The sequence below is a fragment of the Panthera pardus genome, unplaced genomic scaffold, assembly GCF_024362965.1.
Source record: "Panthera pardus isolate Hobbes unplaced genomic scaffold, ASM2436296v1 HiC_scaffold_17, whole genome shotgun sequence".
Classification (NCBI taxonomy): Eukaryota; Metazoa; Chordata; class Mammalia; order Carnivora; family Felidae; genus Panthera; species Panthera pardus.
The window spans coordinates 76,601,428-76,625,210 of record NW_026526732.1 but is presented as its reverse complement, the minus strand read 5'-3'; the positions used below and the strand labels follow the sequence as shown (position 1 = coordinate 76,625,210).

The 23,783-nt window shown below is 39.7% G+C and overlaps 1 protein-coding gene across 3 annotated transcripts; it reads right to left on the bottom strand.

The window, feature by feature from the left end:
* Positions 1-358: 358 nt before the first annotated feature.
* On the bottom strand, positions 359-23,779 carry PGM3 (phosphoglucomutase 3). 3 transcript variants are annotated; one of them, XM_019442741.2, is made up of 13 exons: positions 23,672-23,779; positions 21,724-21,929; positions 20,127-20,311; positions 18,265-18,332; positions 13,216-13,349; positions 12,101-12,296; positions 9,266-9,423; positions 8,359-8,442; positions 5,806-5,904; positions 3,788-3,904; positions 2,985-3,107; positions 1,821-1,994; positions 359-771 (listed from the first exon to the last, which is right to left on the bottom strand). In XM_019442741.2, the coding sequence occupies exons 2-13, from the start codon at positions 21,925-21,927 to the stop codon at positions 694-696; spliced, it is 1,620 nt and encodes a 539-aa protein (XP_019298286.1). In that variant the 5' UTR covers positions 21,928-21,929; positions 23,672-23,779; the 3' UTR covers positions 359-693. The 3 variants fall into 3 exon arrangements, with proteins under 3 accessions (XP_019298286.1, XP_019298283.1, XP_019298284.1); XM_019442738.2 differs by lacking the exon at positions 359-771 and having other exon boundaries at positions 785-1,994; XM_019442739.2 differs by lacking the exons at positions 359-771; positions 23,672-23,779 and adding an exon at positions 23,299-23,385 and having other exon boundaries at positions 785-1,994.
* Positions 23,780-23,783: the final 4 nt, after the last annotated feature.

Below are 23,783 nucleotides of genomic sequence, written 5' to 3'. Positions count from 1 at the left end.
AATGGTGGCGCTTCTCTGGCAGAGGCTTGGTGTCAAGTGTGACAGTTAGTGTTCTCCCACATACCTGCACTAAGAGGAATAAAGAGTAACTGAAGCCTGGGCTATGCATCCTCCTAAATGTAGCACGAGCATCTCAACCTGAGTACAGAGTAGAGATGCACAACCTCCATGTCACACTCTGAGCTCCTGGTGATGTTACGTGACGAGGTAAGTCACTGAAGAATCATTCTAAATTCTGCTGTGGAAAAATTGGTTGTGTCAAGTCTTCTCCACCCTCCCCCTCCGTATCAACAATGGTGAATCCTGCAAAATAACGATCACGGTTAGGTAACGGCAATGGAAAAGACATTCCAAGGAGTTGGTAGTAAGGTTTAATTTTCCAGCAGCCCTCATGAATTTGTCCCCGAATGTACTATAAAGGTAATGATTAAGCCCCGAGCACTTTACATTAGTGAGACTGAAATTTGGTTCAAGTTTCACTTTAACAGGTAAAAGGTTTCCCTATTTCTAAATAACAGTTGTGGTAGTGTTTAAGAAAAACAATCAGATCTAGAAACAATCTAGTAAGGTGCATCGTAAACATGATTATAAATGTGTCTGAACCTGTCACATTAGTGGCAGTACCATTATTTTGTAAAAAGTTCTTAAAAATCCAGTTTGTCACGAATATAAAAATTATCTTCAGAAACCTGGTTAGGGTGTTTCTCCAACTCCTCCAGCCAGCTGAAATACTGCCAAGCTGACTGCACGTGCAAGGCTATCCGCATTTTCCTGAAAATGACACAAAAGGAGATTAGAGGAGAAAGACAGCATCTATCAGGTAACTTACAACTCTGAGGGAAGGGAAGAGAACTTTTTGTCTCACTAACATACTCAAATGAAAATTTTTCTTTTTTTTTCACCTTTCAGTAACAAATTCCAAGATTCTTAAATAAATGGAAAACTCAAATTCTTCCAAGTCCGGTGAGTTCTTGGTTAATCAAATCAAATTGTAAAATTAGTTATTCCAAAATTCTGAATAAATTCAATAAAACCTAGTCCTTAAAAGTACGGCCACAATTGGCCTAAGTGTAAATAACCATTTAAGTCCCAGATGGCCTCTCCCCATCCACCAGCAATTTCTATTCACTATATTCTGGGATGGCCTAAGCTTCTGCCAAAAAGCTGCCAGCTCCCTTATAAGGGCCTCCTTCTGAGTGCCTATTCAACCCACTCTAGACTGCCTTAGCTGTGCAAACACTGATCAAGGGTTTAAGAGTAAAAGAGTGTGTGAAGAGGGTGAAGTTTAAAAAATCGAGACCGTGAAGTCTTGACCCTGTTAGGAAAAGAGCAGAGGCACAGAGCAAGGCTGTTTAAAGGAAATTATTTTGAAAAACAAAAGTCCAGAGACAAAGATGAATTTCCATCAACCTGGATGATGGTACCAGTTAGACATGTACCTCAAAGCCTGTTGTTTTCATAAAGCAACAGGATTATGTTTTTAAAGGAGTTTTTAAAAAAAGGATCATCCACTTCAGGCCACAGAAGACTAACACGTGGCAAAGTATCTACTGATTATTCATACCATGGTTAGAAATAGGAAGTCTGGAATAAAAAGAAAAATATTTGGGGAAATAAACTAAGTTGGTCTAATTTTGTTCAACGACTGATGAAAGTACTCTTACAGTCTTAATATGAACCTAAAAATCTCCATAAACAATTATCACAGTGAGACTGCAACACTATTGAAATGGTTTTCTTTTCTCTCCTACTACGACCCCCACTACCCATGGTATCAGACTCTCACCGCACATTTTTTCAATAGAACCATCCCAGCTTACCTGCGAGTCTGCTTCTGCATATACTCGGACTACATCTTCCGTACCAGAAGGCCGGACAAAAGCTCGGGAAAGCTTGTATTTCTTCACCAGGTCATTGATTGCCTCCTGTAGTCCGGGAGGTGTAACTACTTGTCTTTCAGCATCAGTGGTGCTAATAACTTGCCTGTCTGCAACCTATGCACAAGCATTTCATATCTGTTACTATATAAGCCTAACCTGTTCAACAGAATTCCCACCAAAAGACTGTGGCCATTTCAACAGTAACAGACCTACATTTCAGCTTATTGTACCACAGAGTGCAACTACATTAAAATTTTATAATTTTTATTTCTGCCAAAATCAGGATTATTAATTTCAGTTGTAGCTTTAAAGATTGCCTTTAGCAAAAACAGGCAACATTTCCACAGTCTTACAGTTACCACTACAATAGTGGCCAGGAAGGACTGTATGACTTAAGTCCCTGATCAAATAACTATTTCTATAAACTGTTGACAAAGCAGCAACCTATTATGTAAGAGGGTCATGATAAAAATCTCCTAAATATGCCAATTAGTAGCCACTTCTGTGACCTCGGGCTTTACTACCTCTAATTGTCTTTCACAAATCCTGTTGGTGAGTATGTACACTGGTATAAAGCTGTACAGAAATCAATGAGCATTTATATGAACTGCCTTTAAAAAATTTCTCTCCATTTAAGCCCAAAGATCCTACTTCTCAGCATCTAGCTAGCCCCAGGAAGTTCTGCGTGACCCAAGAATAATTCAAAGGAAATATTTTCACTTGCAATAATAGGCTAGCTGGATTGCTTCAAAATAACATGGGGGCTATGGAGAATGGGGAAGGACAATAGCTGAAATCTGTAGAAACTGAGAACACAGCGGTTTAATTTTTTTGTTCTCTCCACATTTATATTTGTTTTAAATTTTCCACAATAAAATCTTTATTATAAAGAATATGTATCACTTTTTTCTTTTCAAGTCGGTAAACTAAATACTTCTCAAACAACTGGTTAAGATTAAGATGTGGAAAAACAGGATATAAGGCATTTTCTATAATATCTACATGTACACGATGAAACATGACACGGAATATTTTTCATATAGAGATTGGAGATAATACATTTTAGTTAATTTTCAGAAAAGAATTTTAAAATATTGCTCAGACCTTAACTTTGAGCTGTCTGTTTGGAAGATCCATATAAAGAGCATCCCACTGTTGTATAGTCAAGTCCTTCAGCGTCAAGATTGCCTCAATCACCAGCATATCAGAAATAGCATCACCAGCTGCCTACAAGACACAATGAAAGAAAGTGTACCCTTGGATATGAATGCTCTTAGAAAACAAATCACAGTATTCCTGTGCTTCCTCCCCACCCTCACACAGATTATTAAACTAGTGTGGAGAAATGAAAGACCACAAAGAGTTCTACAAAAAATACTGAAACTAGCTCTTGAGAAACTTGCCTTTACTCTTCCTCCTTATCTATAAAATTAAGACTGAATAACTAGCTCCAAGCCCTTTGTTTCTTCATTTACGAAATGGGAATTATAACAACCCCTCTCCCTGGGTTACTGCAAGGATTACACTGAGGTATGTTAAGTGCCTTACTATGTGCAAGATATTCAAATACTAGTTCTGTCACTTTTTCCGGTCCTACTCTTTGCTTCCTCTGCCATACTGTATAGACTCCAATCTCACTGATTTGACACATATACATAGACTCAGTAGCAGAGTTTTGAATCTAGATGCGAGCTACTCATTATACTTACAAGTTTTCATCATAAAATACAGGGGTAAGGAAGCACATCAGTGTTCTGTCACTGCATTTCAGCGTCCATCTCAACTGTATATACCACTGTGGCAAGGAAGCTGCCAGGACTTTTCCACTTTTTTATGCAACACACTATTCTGTCTACCTTATGAACAATGGTAAAGTAACCAAGAGCCCACCACCCTCCAGCTCTGACCTGGTTGAACAAGTCAATAACGTTTTCAAGCATCTTAGCAGCAGCTTTCCTTTTCTCATCTTCTAATTCTTTTGTGAGTTGTCTTATCTTTGTTTCGGCAGCTTTACTAAACAGTACCTGCAAGGAAAGCATAAACACAATCGTAAAACATTCTCTTCGTGCCCAGTCATCCAAGTTAAACCACTTTTGAAACTCTGAAAGAATCTGGAAAAACTGAAGGGAAAAATAATGGTAGCCTTAGAATGTATGAAATTGACAAGATCACATCAGAACCCAAAAGATAATAGTTGGGGAAAAAAAATACTTCATGAATTAAAGAACTGGTTATCAAAATACAAAGAGCTGATTACAAAGAAAATACCACTCTGACAGAGGCAAATGTACATGATGAGTATATTATGTTTGCCCCTCTGCCAGCTCAATTAGTTCTGTGCAACCAGTTCTTTAAGCCTATCTGCATCCATTTTACTTGAAAGAATACAGAATTCAGCACAACTAGCAGAGTTTTCTTGTCGTAAAAATTTAAAGGATATAAGCTAGATAAAAGAAGAGTTCATTGTACTTACTATGGCAAATAGTACCATGTATATGATATACATCATGTTCCTCAAGATTCCTGTCATTTTAAAATGTTTTGCCCATGAGTTTAGTTACGTCAGAGTGGCTCAATACTATAGTCAGCACTTGATGAAATGACATGTTTGCTGGTAAACTAGACTACACTCTGGTCACTATTTCTGCTGGAACACAGCCATATACATTCCCTTATCCTACACCAGCAGAGCTGACAGGTGCAACAGAGACCTTACGAGCCAAAAGTCTAAAATACTATCTGCCCTTTAAAATTATTTATCAACCTCTGCCTTAGATCACTGAAGTTATATTTTAACTGCATTTCCTGAGAAATTATTATTTTTCTTATGATCAAGCCCTCTAGAAGCCAGTTCAGAATTAATGAAAATCTGACCTAGGTAACATTTTCTGTTGGTTACCTCCAATCTATTTACGAAATGAGGTGTGGCATAAAAACGTTTAAACAAAAGTCGGAACCTTATGAATACACTAAAAACCACTTGTAGTACACTTCAAAATGGTGAATTTTAAGGTATGTGAAGTATATCTCAAAAAATTCTTTAAATATTCTGCCTACAAAAAGCACCATAAAAATTTTACATGCTTATTGCTACTTACACTCATTTCTAGTCGCTCATAACTTAATTCTCAAGCATTCCAACACTTTTCAGTTTACCACAGCTACTGAACTTTCACTACCTATAGCCAGTTCAAAGAAAAGATTTTAAATGATAAACAATCCGCTTGTAAGAAAATTAAGAACTGCTTTCTTTCTCTTTTTTTTTTTTTTTTTAAGAAACTAAAAATGGGTGCCTGGGTGGCTCAGTTAAGCATCCAACTCCTGATATTGGCTCAGATCATGATCGCACAGTGCCCCACTTTGTACTTCACGCTGAGCGTGGAGCCTGCTTGGGATTCTCTCTCTCCCTCTACCCCTGCCCTGCTCGTGCTCTCAAAAACAAAAAAACAAAACCTGTAGGAACAAATTGTATTATCTGTTCACACTCAAAGATCATAAACAACCTAAAAGAAAACCAGTTTCTTTTTTTTTTTAATGTTTTTTTTTTTTTAACGTTTATTTATTTTTGAGACAGAGAGAGACACAGCATGAACGGGGGAGGGTCAGAGGGAGGGAGACACAGAATCTGAAACAGGCTCCAGGCTCTGAGCTGTCAGCACAGAGCCTGACGCGGGGCTCGAACTCACGGACTGCGAGATCATGACCTGAGCCGAAGTTGGCCCCTTAACCGACTGAGCCACCCAGGCGCCCCAGAAAACCAGTTTCAACACACATAAGAATATATTAAGTAAACCCAATCTTACTCTACTGTCATACTGATCATTTCAACAAAGTGGGAATCGATTATAAGGTATTACTACTCAGAAAATTCCCATCATTAAAAAGAAAGTCCAGCTAAAGCTGGTTGTAACTAAGGAGAACTTACTGTGCCATGCCCATTTGCTTCAAAATAAACTCCAATGTCAAACTCTTGAGCCTTGTGATGTAAATGTTTTACACCAGTTTTAGTACAATAGACAGGTACCTATGACACATATTTAAAGAAACACAATAGCAGTTATTCAATGGGCAAATACATATTATATACCTACTCTCCGAAGACTACAACAGGGAACAAACCGGGAGCCATCTAGTGAGGAAGACACGCAATTAAAATACCAAGTGGTAAGTGTTAGTATGGGAGAGAGAAGGCAACTATAGAAATACACAACCAAGGGAAAAAGCAAGGCGAGAAAGAGGAGCATCCCCGGATAAAATATTGAAAGATTATAAGTGGGGGAGTGACATGATCTAATTGTGTAGAAAGCTCCATTAGCTACAATGTGGAGAATGGTTTACAGAGGTCTGCAAGCTTTACTATAAAAGGACATATAATAAATATTTCAAAGTTTACAGCCGTATTTCTTTCACGACTGCTCACTTCTGCCACCAGTGTGAAAGCAATCACAGAAAATAACAGAAACAAATAAGCATGGTTGTGTTCCAATAAAACTATTCATAAACATGTGGCAGGTCAGTTTCTTAACCCGTGGCTTAGAAGGTTAAAAGACATTGGTTAGGAGGTTTCTAGGACTAATCCCATTAAGAAATTATGATGGTTGAACTAGCAACACTGGGCAGCCTAAGCCTTGGATGGATCTGAGAGAGAAGAGTGGTTAATAAGTCTGATAGTGGCAAATCTCAAAAGAGATCAAGATAAAATAAGATTGGCCATTGATTGCATTTAGAAGACCTCGAGAAAGGTTAGAGCTAAAAATATTTAATTCATCCATAGGAGAATGGGTTGATGAGTAACAGTTTCTGATGTATTTGTTTCTTAAACAGGGTATATATTACCTATAAAAATGTTAACACAGAAAAGAAATACTAAAACGATAACCCAAATACTGAGAATCCCTGATAAATGGTGGGCAACTGGGCACCAATGGAGTTCCTTGAGTGTGTTTACTGCAACTTTATATTTAAATCATGTCGCAAACTAGCAGCTTCCAGATGTGTTTTATTTTGCCTACCTATTTCTTTTAAATTTTTAATCAGCTGTCAAGACTTAAAAAGTAGTAGGAAGGAGAGTCACATAAAAACTTAGATTTTCAGCTTTTCTTGAAGAATCCTACTAAATGTGACAGCAGCTGGCCTGTCTGGGCACACTCTTCCTAGTCCTTATGCACCTGCTGTACTTTTTGTCTTCACTTATCCAGATTCTACAAGAATTGGACTTTGCTACCCCTGCTTTAAAAAGAGTGGAAAAGCAACAAAAACTAGTAAAATGCAGGAATTTGAAAAGGAATGCACAAAAGTTGGAAAATACACTAGATAGTGAGAAAGAGTAAAGGCAAACAGACATAATTTTGGCCATGGACCCTCCAACTCTTAGAGCAGGTGATGGGGTACAGAGGATGGTCAGTCATCTGGGGGATGTTGGGGGAAAAAAATCAGATACAAAACCTCCTCTAACAACCCAGAAAACTTGCCTATAGAAGAGTAAGAAAACAGTTTTGATTACTGAACACACCTCAAGCTAGACTGTGATGCACACCACAGGAAATCTGTTAAGAACTACAGACAGCAATCTCACCCTTTTATAATACAGCTGAAGGTAACTAGTAACAGATTCTATCCCTGAACAAACTTTTCCTGTGATCCCAAAGAGGTCCTATCCTTGCATGTCTGGAAGAGTCCAGTCTCAGCAAGAATCTCCTACCCTCCATAACTGATCGAAGTCCTCACCCCATACCATACCCCAGGTAGTATCTAACCACCCCGGCCTGTCTTCAACAGGAGTCCTGTAAGGTATGTTCAGTCGGAATCCTGACTCCTGAAGATTCCTTAGTAATGTTCCATCCACCAACCCCCTCTCCCACTTTTCCTTGTTGGATTAAGTCTCCACTTTTCCTTGTTGTATTAAGAGTAGCCGAGTCTCTCTCCCCGCCTGTGAAATCCCAAAGCAATAGTCCCTATGTCTACTGAATAGGCCTGCTTCTCAAGAAGACTTTACAGGACCACTTATTTTAAATTTACCTGATAATTGTGGTGGCAATCGGTGTTTAGTCCTTACCAAAAGAATAGTAAATCTTCTCATATCTCGGTAACAAGTAAATATATGTGGCTGATTCCAAGCTGTAACTAACTTAAAACTCTCAGGAGCCTGGGAGACAGGATGCTATTTTCCCCGGAAGTTTACATTTCAATGAGGGGATTCTAGACCCTTAGGGAAAACATTCCTGAACTATAAAATTTGCTTAGCCTTTTAAAACATTTACATTCATAAGAAAAGGGGTGGGGGGTGGGGGAGTCTCTTTCCCTTTTTGCACCAGGGACAATTTTTTCCCCGTATCTTAATATCTTAGCCTTAAATGGACAACAGCTCAGCTTCATGTACTGCGAGCTGTTCCCTTGTATGACCACACTGTTTTCCTCACAGAAATATCTTAAGATAGAATTATTAAGAAGCTACCAGAAAATGGAAATGGTTCAGTACCTTCATAACTTCTTCAAGATACCGTGTTGAACTTCCATTTGCATACGCAGTTTGTACAACACCAATATTCAAACTTTCTCCAATCTAGATAAAAACAATGATAATTGCCTTGCCATCAAAAGTAAAAACACTAACTACAAAAGCAAACATATAATGAGAGTTCTAAAGGATGCCAAAATTACCAGTTTATGCAATAAATGCCTAAAATGAAAATTTACATGTATGCCAGAAAAAAAAGCTAAAATACTTTTAAGCATTATTTATTTTTTTCCAATATATGAAATTTATTGTCAAATTGGTTTCCATACAACACCCAGTGCTCATCCCAAAAGGTGCCCTCCTCAATACCCATCCCCCAAGCATTATTTAAATTCTACAAGGATTCCTTCCAAAAGAAGCTTGTGATTTCCTGACCTCTCTAGTATTTTAAATAAAAGTAGTTATTGAACTCTTTTAAAGTATAGCTTTTTCCACATTATAATAACTACTTCCCATTACATGCTATACTAAAAGCTGGCCTAAGGTTTCCAAAAGAGCAAAGGAGAATAAACCTCTCTCGCATTACTAACCACATTATAACATAGTAAATACATCTCTCAGAGGATGCAATCTTCTGTTTAAAGCTTTGGGAGTGATGATGGAACGCTCACTAAAGCGTCAGTTGTGAAGACACCAAAATCTTCATAAAGCTTCGAATCATAAAACTCTGCCAGTATAAGGAAGAAAAGAGCACTACTTTCAGGTTCGAAAACCCGTGCCCCATGGTGAAATGACTAAAATTACCATGTGTCGTCTTGTATTTTCTGGCCACAGATGTAAGGAACTTTGTATAAATTGTGCCTTTGAGACATGTTAGTCACCAGTGAGTCTTGTTTTAAAGAGCAGTCAGTCAATCATCCCACCATACCTCCAACAAGAGCTCTTTAAGGAAACTGCTAATCAGTGTTGCTATCTTGTCTCCATCTATGAGATGAAAGTGACCATCTACATCGAGGTAGTGATAAACGATTCTGTCTGCATCTCCATCAAAGGAACAGCATCTTTCATTAGACTTCATTTCCATTCCTAGCACACAGAATTTTAAAATGCATTTCAGTCACAGAAATAGGGATAAAACTCAATATAAAAAGTTTTTTCTCTTACATTAATTACAAGGGAAAAATATTTCACTAAAGTATGATCACAACTGGCCTTATGTGTTCCACATATCACTTTTCAAGAGGTACTTAAAATTATCCTTCCAAATAAAAACCAATGTCTTAATTTTTTTTTATTTTTTTTATTTTTTTTTGTTTGACGTTTATTTATTTTTGAGACAGAGAGAGACAGAGCATGAACAGGGGAGGAGCAGAGAGAGAGGGAGACACAGAATTTGAAACAGGCTCCAGGCTCTGAGCTGTCAGCACAGAGCCCGACGCGGGGCTTGAACTCACGGACCGTGAGATCATGACCTGAGCCGAAGTCGGACGCTTAACCGACCAAGCCACCCAGGCGCCCCAATTAATTTTTAAATAGTATACAGGTTTACTGGCAGTTTTTACAGGGTAAATTCTTTCATAGCTAACTGGAAAAGGAGAATTCTATGCTGAAACTTGATATAATATTAAAATAAAATTCCAGAGGCACCTGGGTGGCTCAGTCAGTTAAGCGTCTGACTTCAGCTCAGGCCAAGATCTCACAGTGTGTGAGTTCGAGCCCCGCCTCAGGCACTGTGCTGACAGCTCAGAGCCTGGATTCTATTTGAATTCTGTTATCTCCCTCTCTCTACCCCTTCCCTGCTTGCACTCTCGCTCTCAAAAATAAAGATTTAAAAAATATAAAATAAAGTAAAATTCCGTTTTATAAACCAGTTGGTTTGGTAAGGAAAGTTCCCATAGTTTGGTGAAAGCTACAGACTATTTGTGAATGCAATTTACCTAGAACTGTGATGCCCTTTAGATATAAAAAATAATCAACAGATGAGTTATGTGCTTCAACTCTGGTAGAAGTGATTTTTATTTGTTCACACCATCAGTAACAAGAAACATTGGTAAGTTAGAGGGAAGAATTGTAACCTGTGAGAGATACATGGCCAGTGTAATTTGCATAGGGTTATTAAAACCTCAGCAACTGTAACATCAAACTTAGAAGATTTTGCTGTTCCTTAGCCATGAGAGCAGCAGGTGGACAAATCCAACATGAGGCTTTCATGAGGAATATGAATATAAGGTTGACTACAAGGCATAACACACGCTTCAGGAAAAGTGAGGGCCTATGGTTTTGTTCTTTCTGTAGCCCCGTGGTGCAGGGCCGCCAAGCACAACAGTCAAGAAAGAATTCTTAAGGCATTTTACGGTGCGAAAAGGTGATTTTCTTATAGCAGGGGACAGGACCCACAGGCAGAAAGAGCTGCGCTCGGACTGTGAGAAGTGACTGATTATATACTTTTAAGGTTGGCGGGGGATAGAGATAACATAAGTTTCTAAGGCATTTGTATATGCTAAAAGCGAGGTTGACAGAGATCTGGCTATTGTCAAGATAAGGTTGCTTTTAGTCTCTAATAAAACATCAACATTAAGGCAGCCATAAGTCCCTTGAGGTATGTCACACTCTGCACGTCTGAGGTTTTTATCAGTGCGCTGCAAGCTGTAAGATTTACTTTCAGCTACATTTCTCTTGCCTTTGTTCTCACCACCCGTGCTTAGAGCAAGGGAGAGAAGAGCTCAGTATTTAGATGGATGGACAGATGCAGGATCTAGAACCAAACTGTCAATTCAACAAAAACAAGCAATTCAACAAAAAGGAGTTCAAACTAGCTGACGAACTAAAAATGTAAATGTGTACTACAGTGAGGCAGAATAACGTAAAGGAGAGAGGCAACTGGATGAGGTCTGTGGAGTTCTGAAGAATGCATGTCCTGTCTGAAGTTGGCAGGAGCCCCTCTATGGCAGCCAATTATTGCCACATGAGAATGGACATTTTTTGACATCGGTAAAGAGAAGCCAGCATTCCTAATATTTAAGTAAAATCATGAAATGTTTAAATGGCGACAAGTAATGCAATACACACCACACAGCAGACCAAACAAAATACATCCGTAAGCCAAGTTTGGCCCACCCGCTAACAATTCAGGATTTACAACACAGCTAAACATAGACCACCTCTTAGTACAACTACAGTCTTCCTCCTAATATACCAACTGGAGAAAACAGATTTTGCAGACAGTTATAATTAAGCCAAGTTGCATTCCCTTTCCATAGTGTGTCTAACTCAGGTAAGGTGAAAAATGCTAGTCACTATTGCTATCCTTTAGATCAAGGATTCTCAAAGTGTGGTCCCCAGACCAGCAACATTAACAAAGGCTGGGTGCTTGACAGAAAGACAAATTTTTTTCCTATCCTAATTCTACCCAAACCTATAGAATCAGAAACTCTAGAGTAGAGCCCAGGAATCTGTGCGCTAACAAGCCCTTCAGATGATTCTCACGCATACTGAAGTTTGAGAACTACTGCTTTAAAACACCAATTCCTGATTTTGATTCCCCCCCGCCCTTCCCCCAGACATTGCCTACACACTGTAGGAGTCGTGTAACTCATAGGCAAAGGGCATAGACCATGTTTCGAATGCCACGGACAGTAAGAAAAGTGTCCAGATGTCTAAAGCGGTGCGCCAGGACGAGCAGCATGACTCAACTCACTTGGCCACCTCTGTCTCTTAAGTAAGATTGGTTTCAAAGAACTCTAAAAACACATTTTCTACATACCCTGTGGAGGTTTCTGATGACTTTTCACAAAGTCAGCCCCACATAAATGATTGAGTTTCCCTTTGGTGCCGTCATTGAAGAGCTGAACTGACAGCCCCTGGGAAACGTAGTGTTCCATTTCTTTCAGCTTCAGGGCCCCTATGCCATTTGCACAGTCAACCTTAAGTGATCTATATTCATCTTCGCTGCACAAAGTCTTAAAAGGAAAAGACATATGGAAGAAAAATTTCAAGTTACAAAAAAGCGAAACATATAGCACATATAGGTATATGTAAACATCTTCTATTATTTCAGTTAACTCATCTATTTTACCCTGGGAAACAAAAGGGTATACATATTCAGATGAAAATTGCAGAAAACCAAAGTGAAATTTAAAGGCCTTTAAAACTTTTTGGAAACTGACACTAGAACAGTTTCATTGACTGAATACCTTATGGAAATGGAGCTTTACTAGAATTTAGCCTCAATTAAGCAGGGACCCTTCAAAATAATACTACAGCCTATATTACATGACAGGCATTCAAATGTGGGAATGAGTATACAGATGGATGAGCAGAATGATGCCTGCCATTCCCTTCACAGCACATAACACCACTGGGCATGTATGGGTTTTTTTGTCAGTCTCCTCTCTGGCCCACCCTCACTTCAGAATAAAAATTCTTTAAGAACAAGGGCTCTGTTTTGGTTAACATACATTCAATATTTGTTGATCAAATTACACCCCGCAAACCCCATCAAGGTTTAAGCAGCTAATCTACACAGGAGAAAAATCTTTTTCAACAGCAGACACCTCAAGTATGATGCCAACAGCATCTAACATTAACCTTAAGAGCAAATTCATCTGAATAAATACTTCTGTAACCTTAAGAACCCCACCAGGTTTTCCCCCACCGTGATCTCAGAATGTACTACGTGTACTACGTGCCTCGCCAAGTAAATGCCAATAGACAGCAGGACACAAGGGCCAAGCCTTGTGGAGCCCTAGAAAAGAAAAGGAAATACACTGCATTTTTGGAAAAAGGAGGAGTGATGAGCTATCTACTTAAGATAAATTGTTGAATTGATCTTATTTTATTCATTTGCTTAAACTCTAACCATGTTCACGAGATTTTTACCTGTTTGGTAAGTTCCATAAAGGCCTTAGAGAGTTTCTGGTAGTAACCTTCTAGGGTTGCCTCTCCATATTGGCCACTGGTATTTCGACAGTATACCATGTAGTGCAGCTGGGGCGTTGTTACCAAGCCGTAATCTGTCATAGAAATACAAAAAGCAATTCACCACATTTCTTAATAAAGAAAAAAATGTTTAAATGGATTCATACCATATGAATTTGAGAGCAACAAATCTTCAAAATAAAAACATCTCAGAGGATACAAAAACACTTTCAAACTATCCAGAAATATGCATAAATATATCCACTGAAGTTATTACAACTGCCTGTCACATTATGATACTGTGATTTATAAGAAACAGGGGTGCCTGGGTGGCTCAGATCGTTGAGCACCCGACTCTTGATTTCAGCTCAGGTCATGATCTCATGGTTTCTGGGATCGAGTGGGGCTCCACACCAACAGCCAGAGCCTGGTTGAGAAGCTGTCTCTCCCTTTCTCTCTCTGGCCCTCCCCACACACCACCCTCCCTCTAAACACACACACACACACACACACACACACACACACACACACACACACGTGTGTGTGTGTGTGTGTGCGCGTGCGTGTGGGCTCTGTCTCAAAAATAAATAAACTTAAAAAAAAATTGGAAATTTGGTCTTTGTCTCCATTCTAAGAAGGGCTTCTAAACCCATGAACTTCCTAAGTGAAGAGAGTAGAAATTGTCTTTTGTTATGCTAATGAGACAAGGAAGGCTCCAAGGGAACCCAAAGCTGGGGCTGGTTGCCAGGGGAACCAACCATGTGATTAGAGAGCTGGAACTTTCAGACCTCTCCCATATTCCTGGTCCCCCTTGCCAATCCAGGCAGAGCAGAAAAGAGGGGCTAGATTGCATTCAAATATCAACAGTCAATCCCTTAACTGATTGTACCCATGTAATGAAGCCTCCATTAAAAACCCAAAAGGACAAGCTTTTGGGTTGGTGAAACATGTGGAGACTGGGGAGAGTGGTTGGCCAGAGCATGGAAGTTCCGTGCCCCTTCCCACATACCTTGCCGTATCTCATCCATCTGGCTGTTCCTGAGTTATACCCTTTATAAGAAACCAGTAATCTGGTAAGTAAAATTTTTCTCTTGAGTTCTGTGAGCACTCTAGCAAATTAATAAAACAAAGAAGGGGGTTGTCAAAAGCCCAGGTGACTGGCATCTAAAGAGGGGGCATGCGGAGTCCTGTGGCACTGTACCCTTAACCTGTGGGATCTGACCCTACTTCTAAGTAGATAATGTCAGAGAATTAAATTGGTTGTTTGGTAATGTTGGGGTGGGGGGGAACCCCACACAGTGGGCACATACTCAATTCTAAAAGAAATATGAATGACTACTATTAATAAAAAAATCATTTAATATGGACAGGTAACAAAAATAGAATATAGAAAAATAATAATTGAGTTCTAGTTCGAATAATACTGCAAACTATGTAATTCAGATGAACCCTCCCAAAAACCACCAAAAATGCCAGATAAAAGAAAAATCTCCTTTTAAAAAGCATTGCTGTGCCAATGAGTTAAAGCGGAAATTAGGCCAAAATCTCTATGAAGGGAAGAACTCCAAGATTTCAACTATGGGAAGTCAGTTTTGCTTTAAGGTCATTCCTCTAAACCAGAAATTAACTTACTGCTTCCAGTACAAACAAGTCCATGTTGACCTAAGATAAGAAGGACACCGTGTGCCTGGGTGGCTCAGTTGACTGAACGTCAGACTTCGGCTCAGGTCATGATTTCATGGTTTGTGAGTTCAAGCCCCACATCGGGCTCTGTGCTGACAGCTCAGAGCCTGGAGCCTGCTTTGGATTCTGTGTCTCCTCCTCTCTCTGCCCCTCCCCTGCTCATGCTCTGTGTCTCTGTCTCTCTCTGTCTCTCAATAATAAAGGTTTAAAAAAAAAAAAAAGGAAGGACACCCAATAGAAGGCCAGGCCCTCATGAAGTTGAAGCCTCAAAGGACTACTCTTCAGAACAAGGGTGAGTCCGAAGTGAATCAGCCCCAAGTACCCACTCCCAGAAGAGTGGTCTTGACACCAAGCAGAGCAGGAAATATCCCATCCCTGAAGAGCTGTCACCAGAAGCACAGGCCTCCCACAGGTTTCCAGCCCCAATTCACGTAACCACAGAGGTCCACAAGAACTCTGTCATCAAAGAACCTTGTCATCCACCAGCCAAGTCGCACCCCCAGGCACCCAGCAAAGGCAATAACTAAACTCTGCCAGAGAAATATGCCTTACCATACACCTCAAAAATGTCCCACAGATAATTTTCCAAGAAAAACAAACAGCTTATAGTCAAAAATAGCTAAACACACAAGAAAAGTACCAAGAACAAGAAACAGAAAAAATAAGAGAGATGGACTAGTATCCAGTGAATATTCTGTAACTAAATCCAACACAGATCTTCAAAGTCAAGCACAAAGTTTAGACTAGAGGCAAAAGATCATTTAAAAGTTACTGAACCCTGCAGTTCTACAATGGAAATGGTATTTCATGAAGGCACCCATGGCTCTAACGTAAGGATCAGGTGGAAAGAGGTGTAGGAGCTCAAAAAAGTGGATCAGCGCTTAACCTAGCTTAACAGAGGGGTATAAGGAGAGGAAAATGATTATTTCAAAAGACTTACCAAAAGATGGAACAAAAGGATTTCGTGACCAATATCAAAACGACCAAATAAACATTTAACAAATGACTATTATATACAGTTAATCAAGAAACAATGACTCTTATGTAGTTACTCTTCTAGTCTACTGATCAACCCAGAAACCTACAAGCCACTCTTCACAGCTCTAGCTCATTATGTATCATAAAATCTTTGAAGTTAATACTAACTTCAAATTTCTCCACTTCTCTCACAATCATCCCTCTTACATGAACTACAGTAGTCTCTTTTTCTTTCTTACAACCTTCCTGTCTCTCTGTACATAAAAGCCAGAGTGACTGACTTAAAATGGAAACGTGATCATATTCCTACACACAAAATCCTTCAATGGAGTTCCAGTGCATTTGGAATAAAACCCAAATCTTTACCGCAACCTACACAGCTTGAAAGGACAGGGCCCCTGCTTCCCTCCTCAACCTTATCTTCTACCAGCTTCCCCCATTCTCTCTAAGCAGCAGCTACATTAACCTTTCACTAAGCTGAAGACAGAAATGAGGGAAAGGTAAAAAAAAAAAAAATTTTTTTTAATTACTCTCAAATTTTTCTAGACTAAAACATTAGAAAAGTATTATACAGCTAGAATGACAGTGCTGAAAAAGTGAACCATTCTGAGAATGGTACAAACAATAGTTTCAGGCAGGATGAATCTGGGGTAAGGGCAGACCACTGCAGACCTGAGACTGTCAGGGCTCATGGAACCCACTTAGTGAGATACAACCAACATTTTTGTGTTTTTTTTAAATAACACAGGTGAATGCATGTCGTGCAGTATAGGTATTATTTACTGATGCTTTTGTGTCACTTATACACACAAGTACGTATGCACACATCGTGATGCAAAATGGGGTTCTGACGATAAGCTGTGATTGGCATGAAACAGACTACTGGAGAATTGTACATAGCACACAATCAAAAATGTTTGAACTAACAAGTGAAGAATTAAGCTTCACACAGCTGGAGCTATGGCAGTAAAGATGATCATTCAGCAAGCAGAACGAAAGAAATATGCAATGCCCAAATTGAAAGGGCCCAAATGGAAGACCAATAAGGGACAGTGGCCAAGGAAGTAGAATCTTAAAGAAAGAAAGGAGGAGGTCACAGTGTGGAGAGCTATCAAGACAGCAACTAAAATAAAAACTTCAAAATATAAATTCTGGAAATAATTTTTAGGTCACAGATCCCTTTGAGCATCTATCTGACAAAAGCAAAGAATCCTCTACCTAAAAGAGTGCACATACAGGTAACACTCTGCACACTAGCAAGAACACTCTGTCACCAGATCCCTGCAGCTTAACCAAACACTTCCCAGGAAACCCTGGGCCCCAGGCTAAGAATCCCCACTTTATAAATTTTTTTTTTAATATTTATTTTTGAGAGAAAGAGAAAGAGAGAGCGAGCGAGTGGGGGAGGGGCAGAGGGACAGGGAGACACAGAATCCGAAGCAGGCTCCAGGGTCTGAGCTGCCAGCACAGAGGCCGACGAGGGGCTCAAAACCACAAACCGCAAGATCATCTGAACCAAAGTCAGATGCCCAACCGACTGAGCCACCCAGGCATCCCAAGAATTCCCACTTTTTAACAGCCACTGAATCTGGCAATTAGAATTCAGATGAGTGTTGAGAGAGACATTTCACTGAAGGGGCCAGGATGGAGACTTTGCCTGCAGTGGGATAAGTAATGACTAGAAAAGCAGAGAAGTAAGCCAAGGCAAGCTCTTGGAATTACTCTGAAGAAACGAGCACACAGGGGCTGGAAAGGAGGTTGAAAAGGTCAAGAGAAGATATTTTTAAATAAGAAAGTAGGGAGACACTAGGGAAATTCACCTCCAAGCACAATGGAGTCCCTGCATTCACAAGGGGCATGCATGGTAGATGATGTGAGAAGAGGATTCAAGCCTCCATTGTACTGCATGTAATTCTATAGGAAAAACTACCTGTCAAAACTTAAATCATGATAAGTAGGCCAAAGCGACTTTGCATCATGATTTGATATGTAACGGCTGATTCCACATGTGATCGGCTATTAGGGAATACTGACAGAAGCTCCCCAGAATGAACATCTTTAAGTAACTTCAAAGGTTTTCATACCAGAAAATTTACTAAAGTAAAGGAAGTTAAGATCAGTATTTCTTACATATAATCTCCTATAGGTAAACCAAAATATGCACACCAAGAAAAAAAATTATTGAATTTTCTAAATTTAAAAAACTAGTATTTAATACCTAGGAGTTCATTTTTCAAAACCTTTTTTTATCCACGTTTTCAAACTTTTCTAAAATGTTACTGCTTTTACAACTTTTTAAAACTTTTTTTCTAAGATTAACTTAATTCACAGCTCAAGATAGCTACATACCATGAAATTGACCTTCTAAAACAGTTACACCATCTATTACAGACTGTGAGAGTTTCTCACTGGTGGACCTAGAAAAGAAAAGGAAGAAAATAACACATCCCATCCTGAAACCAAGAGTTGCTAAATTCTGAAAGCAAATACAGAAATTATGTGCTACATATTTCAGAATAATAAGAAACCTGTCAAGTCTGAAAACACTGGAAAGAGGATATAGGCAAAGTATAAGCATTTTCCAGCAGCCTTTCACAATACATTTCTCAGAAGAGTTTGGTTTTTAAACAAATTTAGAAAACAGATATAAAAATACACTGATTACACCATCCCCAAATACGTGGTCAAGTTTGACTGTAACAACATGTACATTACCTAGGAACAGTAGCAATAAATACTGAATGCAAACAGTGTGCATTATGCAGTACAGGGGAGTAAACCACCAAGGATATGCAACCTGTTTTTCATTTGGAAAAGTCGGAACAAATTATCAATCTGAAAATAATTATATAACTGCCTTGTAAAAAAATAATGTTATACATCATGTAAACTAGTTAATTGGTAAGAGGCAATTACATGGGGGAAGGCTTTCCTGGGGGATAATTATTTGTTTCAGAACATAAATCACTAGGCTATTTCTGATACCTATAAATCCACAATCAATGGTATTTGGAAGTCTCACTGGTAACACATTAAGGATAAAACACCAGTCTAAGCCATGAGGACACTGACTGGAAATTTCCTTTAGAAAGAATCTCTGGCAAAACAAGATCTTATATAAAAGAGAATGCTTCTGTTTCAAAGTACACTTTTACTCTAACATTTTACAAAAATATGTTTTTGTAAAGGACAGCAAAAGCTGCCAATTATGACAAATAGTCCCCTCTTGTCCATGGTTTCGCTTGCCATGGTTTCAGTTATCTGGAGTCAACTGCAGTCCAGAAGCAGATGACCCTCCTTCTAACTTATCATCAGGTCAACAGTAGCCTAACACTATGTCACAGGGCCTACATGATTCACCTCACATCCTCTCTCACATGGGCATTTTATCATCACATAGCATCACAAGAAAGAAAAGAGTATAGTACACTAACATATTTTGAGAGTGAGAAAGACTACATCCACATAACTTTTATTACAGTATGTTGCTGTAACTGTTCTACTTTATTATTCATTTTGATCTCCTACTGCGTTTAACTTATAAATTCATCTTTATCATAATTATGGATGTACAGGGAAAAACATGGTATATATGGAATTTGGTACTATCCATGGTTTCAGGCATCCACTGGAGGTCCTGGAATGTATCCCTCGCAGATGGGGGGTTGGGGGATACTGTATGTAGAAATAAATTGTTAATGTTTCCAGTGAACTCCAGCATGCAAAAACGATATAAATATATGAACCAACAATTATGTAGATTATAAGGTAAATCTCTAAAAATGTTATAATGTGTTCTTACTCTACAGGAGAAAATAAACCTATAGAAATAAAGGGGCGGGAGGCATTTGTTAAGTACTTCTCTCGTGTCAGGAAATAGGTATTTTGTATACATTATGTCATGTAATTCTCACAAAAATCCTGTGTTAGGCTTTATCATCAACATTTTATAGACGGGCACATGGAAGCTCTAAAAGGTTAAATAACCTATTCAATTATATAGTGTCAGAGTTGGGGTTCAGACTCCAAAACCCAAGATGCACAGAGACTTAGCTCCTACATCCTACTAAAAAAAGGCCAGGTAGGTGGAGGAGCCTCTTAGGGCAGTTCCACTTTACTTCCTTCTTTCAGTTTATCATGGGCACTAACATTAATGTAATCACTTATGTGGAGTCCCCAAAGCTGCTTTCACCAGTAACTCTGATGGTCACCTGGTATCTCTACCAATCACTATGAAGGCATCTTGTTGCAGATTCACAGCTGCTTTCACACTGATGTCCATCAACACTCTCGGCATATCTTGTTCCTCAGCATTTGCCAAACAGGTAGCATGTTCCTCCCAGGATGGTGCCAACATTTCACCCAAAGGATCAACCAATTTTACCCCATTGTCTTCCTTAAAAGAAAAACAAACAATAAGCCATCTACGAGCATTCACAAGGGTGAGTTGAGGAAGTAAACTCAAGCTGTTTTCCCCTAAAAAAGACACTGATGGCTGAACGACTTCACCAGTGACCAGTGCAGAATACCAGGCACTGGACTAAGTATTTTATAATACTTATAATAATAATAATCCTATTATTATTCCAGTCTTACTTTGAGAAAATGGATTCAAATCAAGAAATCTGCTTATGTTCATATAGCTAATAAGTGTCAGTGCTGCTATTAAAATACCAAGTCCATATTAGTTTTAAGCCCACAGCCACTATGCTACACTAGCTTTTTTAAAAGGCTGTCATCTGTGCATTCACCATCAATTACATGACCATGGTGCAAATGGAGCAGAATGAGGGCAGTGAGAGCTCCTCCCCACTATGACTCTGTACTCTAAGAACATACTGGCCAATATGTCAACCAGTGGGTAACAGAAGCTGAAAACAGACTCCCCATTCCGTTCTGCTCAAATTTCTGGGAAGAAATAAACTGTAGTTCAGAATGATTGTCAACTGAAGGAGACAACTCAGTATTAAGAAGTACTTCTGGAAGTAGCAATAAATATAGGCTTCAGCCCGTAAGTCAATCAATTATGGTGATTTAGACATTCAGACATGCATTTCTAGTGATCCACGTTTACAAGTTGGACAAGCAGTGTCCTCTTGTGTGGAGGGAAGAGGAGGTTATAATCCTTCACAGACCTACTTAAACTTGGTGCAAATTTATCTACAAAGGCAAAAATCTCAGGCCCTTGCCACCAAACAGAAGCATATTATTCAAACCATGTATTAGTGGGCTATGGGCAATACAGAAGAGTTAGACTATGTCAAAAGGAATACTTTGAGAAAAAAATTTAATTGTCGTAACCCTACAACCATTAGACCTCATCAATAACCTGCCCAAAGCTCACTTTTGTATCTGGAGCCACCAGTTTGGCTGTTCATTCAGAACAGGAAGCTATTCCCTAACTACAGAAAACCAGTCTTAAATACGTTCAAGACATTCTGAATGAATCTTTTCAAATGTTTGCCCTTCCCCATCTTGCCTCCAATCTCTCTACTCTCTACTACATTAACAGAAGTAACACTTTTTGTTACTGATACTGTCTCAATACAACTAACTTGGAAGAACATTCTGTTATTTCTCTAATATGAACACAGTCCAAGAAATGAGTCTCATTTAATTCTCTCTACACCCTCTATGGAGTCATGAGCTAAATGACCACTCATTAAGAAAAAGCCATTTCAAACCCAAAGGCACATAAGGAGCACAAACATTCCTAGAATTAATTTGTACTTTTGGTCAAACTGCTCAGACACTAAGATGTGTTCTTGTAAACAAAGATTTGCTTTATCGGAGCACGAAAAGCATTACCTCAGGATTATGTGATGCTGTTACCATGACCCCTATTGTAGATTTTGTCTGTTTTGACCTCAGGACAGCTAATAATCCCATGCGAAACATGACATGATCGAGATGTTCTGCTTTCGTTCGAAAGCCAGCAGTCCCATACTGAAGAATGAGTCCACTGGGCTTGGGATGTAATGCGGAGTATTCTGTAATAGCATCTAAATCCATGTCTACAAAATTAAGGAATATTTTTCAGGCATGAGAAATGTTACAAGGACCATTTGCTTTAAAAGCTGCCACCATAAACTAAGAGGTCTGCCTCATTCTGAATGCCCACAAAGAAGGTTTGAGAAAGAATGGCAGAATAAGTCCTGGTGATAGGCATTACCTAGAAGATCCTCCCCAAATTGTATCGTCCACTCGAGGGCAGATAGCAGCAGACTGTCCCTCCAACTCCTCTCTCGTTTTGTCGCCAGGACTATTCCTGGACCCAGGGAAAATTTTAAATGGTCCACTCTCAACTAAAATGAAGATTCCACACATAGATTCGTAGAATTCTACAAGTTCAAAGACTATCTCTTTCATAAACGGAGAAACTTAAGTCTGGGCCTCAGTTAAATAACATAAACAGACAAGGGTAGCTGGTGACAGACTGAGGCCTAAGGTCACAATGTCAAATGGACTGGGACTACGTATCCAAAATATCTGGAAAATCTGTGTGGTTCTTTTGTTATTCCTCCCACACCAGAGACATACTCCCAAAGGAAAAGCAAAGGGCAACAGCTTCCTCTCCAAGACTGCCCAGACCTCCTAATAAACCTTGCAGTAGATTTTTCTATTTTCATTAACAGAGGACCAGGACACCCTTCTAAATTAAGCTCTGACAGTAGCAACATCTTCTTTCTCCCTTTAATTTTAAACAGTGGCCCTGAGCCCACTAGCACTTCCTTCTCTGGGATACTACAGTTTTAAGTGCAACTTCGGGTTTCCAACCTCAGGTGTATATACTATTCACTTCCCCAGTCAGTCCCATTTCCAATTAGCCCAGAGATGAACAGCAGTCCTGTCTCATTTGCTTTACTGTCCTTCGATGCTTCAATGGACAAAAGTTAAAGGAAATGGTAGAAAATTTTTGCTTTTGTCCAACTGGAACAAGCTGGTATTCAGCAAGCTAATTTAGTTTGGTCCAAAGTGATCAAATCTCTTGCACAAGCAAGAATATATTTTGTTAAAAACTGACCATTCGGTAGTATATCATGATTATTCATAAGGGCGTAAACCAGTCCTGTTAAATCCAGAAAGTCTTTTAAAAAGAAAAAAGATCAAATGCTTCCACCCTTCAATGCGTTTTCGGTCCTAAAACTACGTTCAACGAGGGTGCGAACGCTTTTTTTTTTTTTTCAATATATGAAATTTATTGCCAAATTGGTTTCCATACAACACCCAGTGCTCATCCCAAAAGGTGCCCTCCTCAGTACCCACCACCCACCCTCCCCTCCTTCCCACCCTCCATCAACCCTCAGTTTGTTCTCAGCTTTTAAGAGTCTCTTATGCTTTGGCTCTCTTCCACTCTAAACTCTTTTTTTTGAAAGTACTTACAGGTCCAAACGGCGACCACTCTAAAAAAGTTGAGTGCATCCCCCTTCCCTTCATTCAATTACCAACCCCTGGTTTGTTCCGCTTTCCTCCCAGCCCCCAAGTCGCCGCACTTTTTCCGGCTCTCAACCCCTAGTTTCACCCTCTCCCCCCCCCACCCCCCCCTCCCGCCACGCCGCACCGCCCCCCAGGCCTCTGGACCAGAATGCCCAGGGGCACGAGACCCTCCGGGCGCTCTGGAGGCGCGTGGGCGGGTGTGTCCGGCGCACGGTCCGTGGGTCAACCCGCTAGCTGGCCCACTACACCGTCGGCAGGCCGAGCCCCTACGGACTGGGAAGTCCCCTTCTCGCCGCCAAGCCTAAGGGCCCCCGCTCACCTCTGCCTGGAGACTCCCCCTCACTTCCACCTAACCGAGCCGCTCCCCCGCCGCGGCGCCTCCAACCTAACTGAAGCTCTCGGAACCCGCAGACGTGGCCCTGCGTGACTTC

Coding starts and splice junctions, on each gene's coding strand:
- PGM3 (XM_019442738.2), bottom strand. CDS start 21,927: ATGGATTTAGATGCTATTACAGAATACTCCGCATTACATCCCAAGCCC. Junction 20,312..21,723: donor CAGCATCACATAATCCTGAG/GTAATGCTTTTC, acceptor TTTTCTTTTAAG/GAAGACAATGGGGTAAAATT. Junction 3,108..3,787: donor TTATTGACTTGTTCAACCAG/GTCAGAGCTGGA, acceptor TGTGTCTTGTAG/GCAGCTGGTGATGCTATTTC.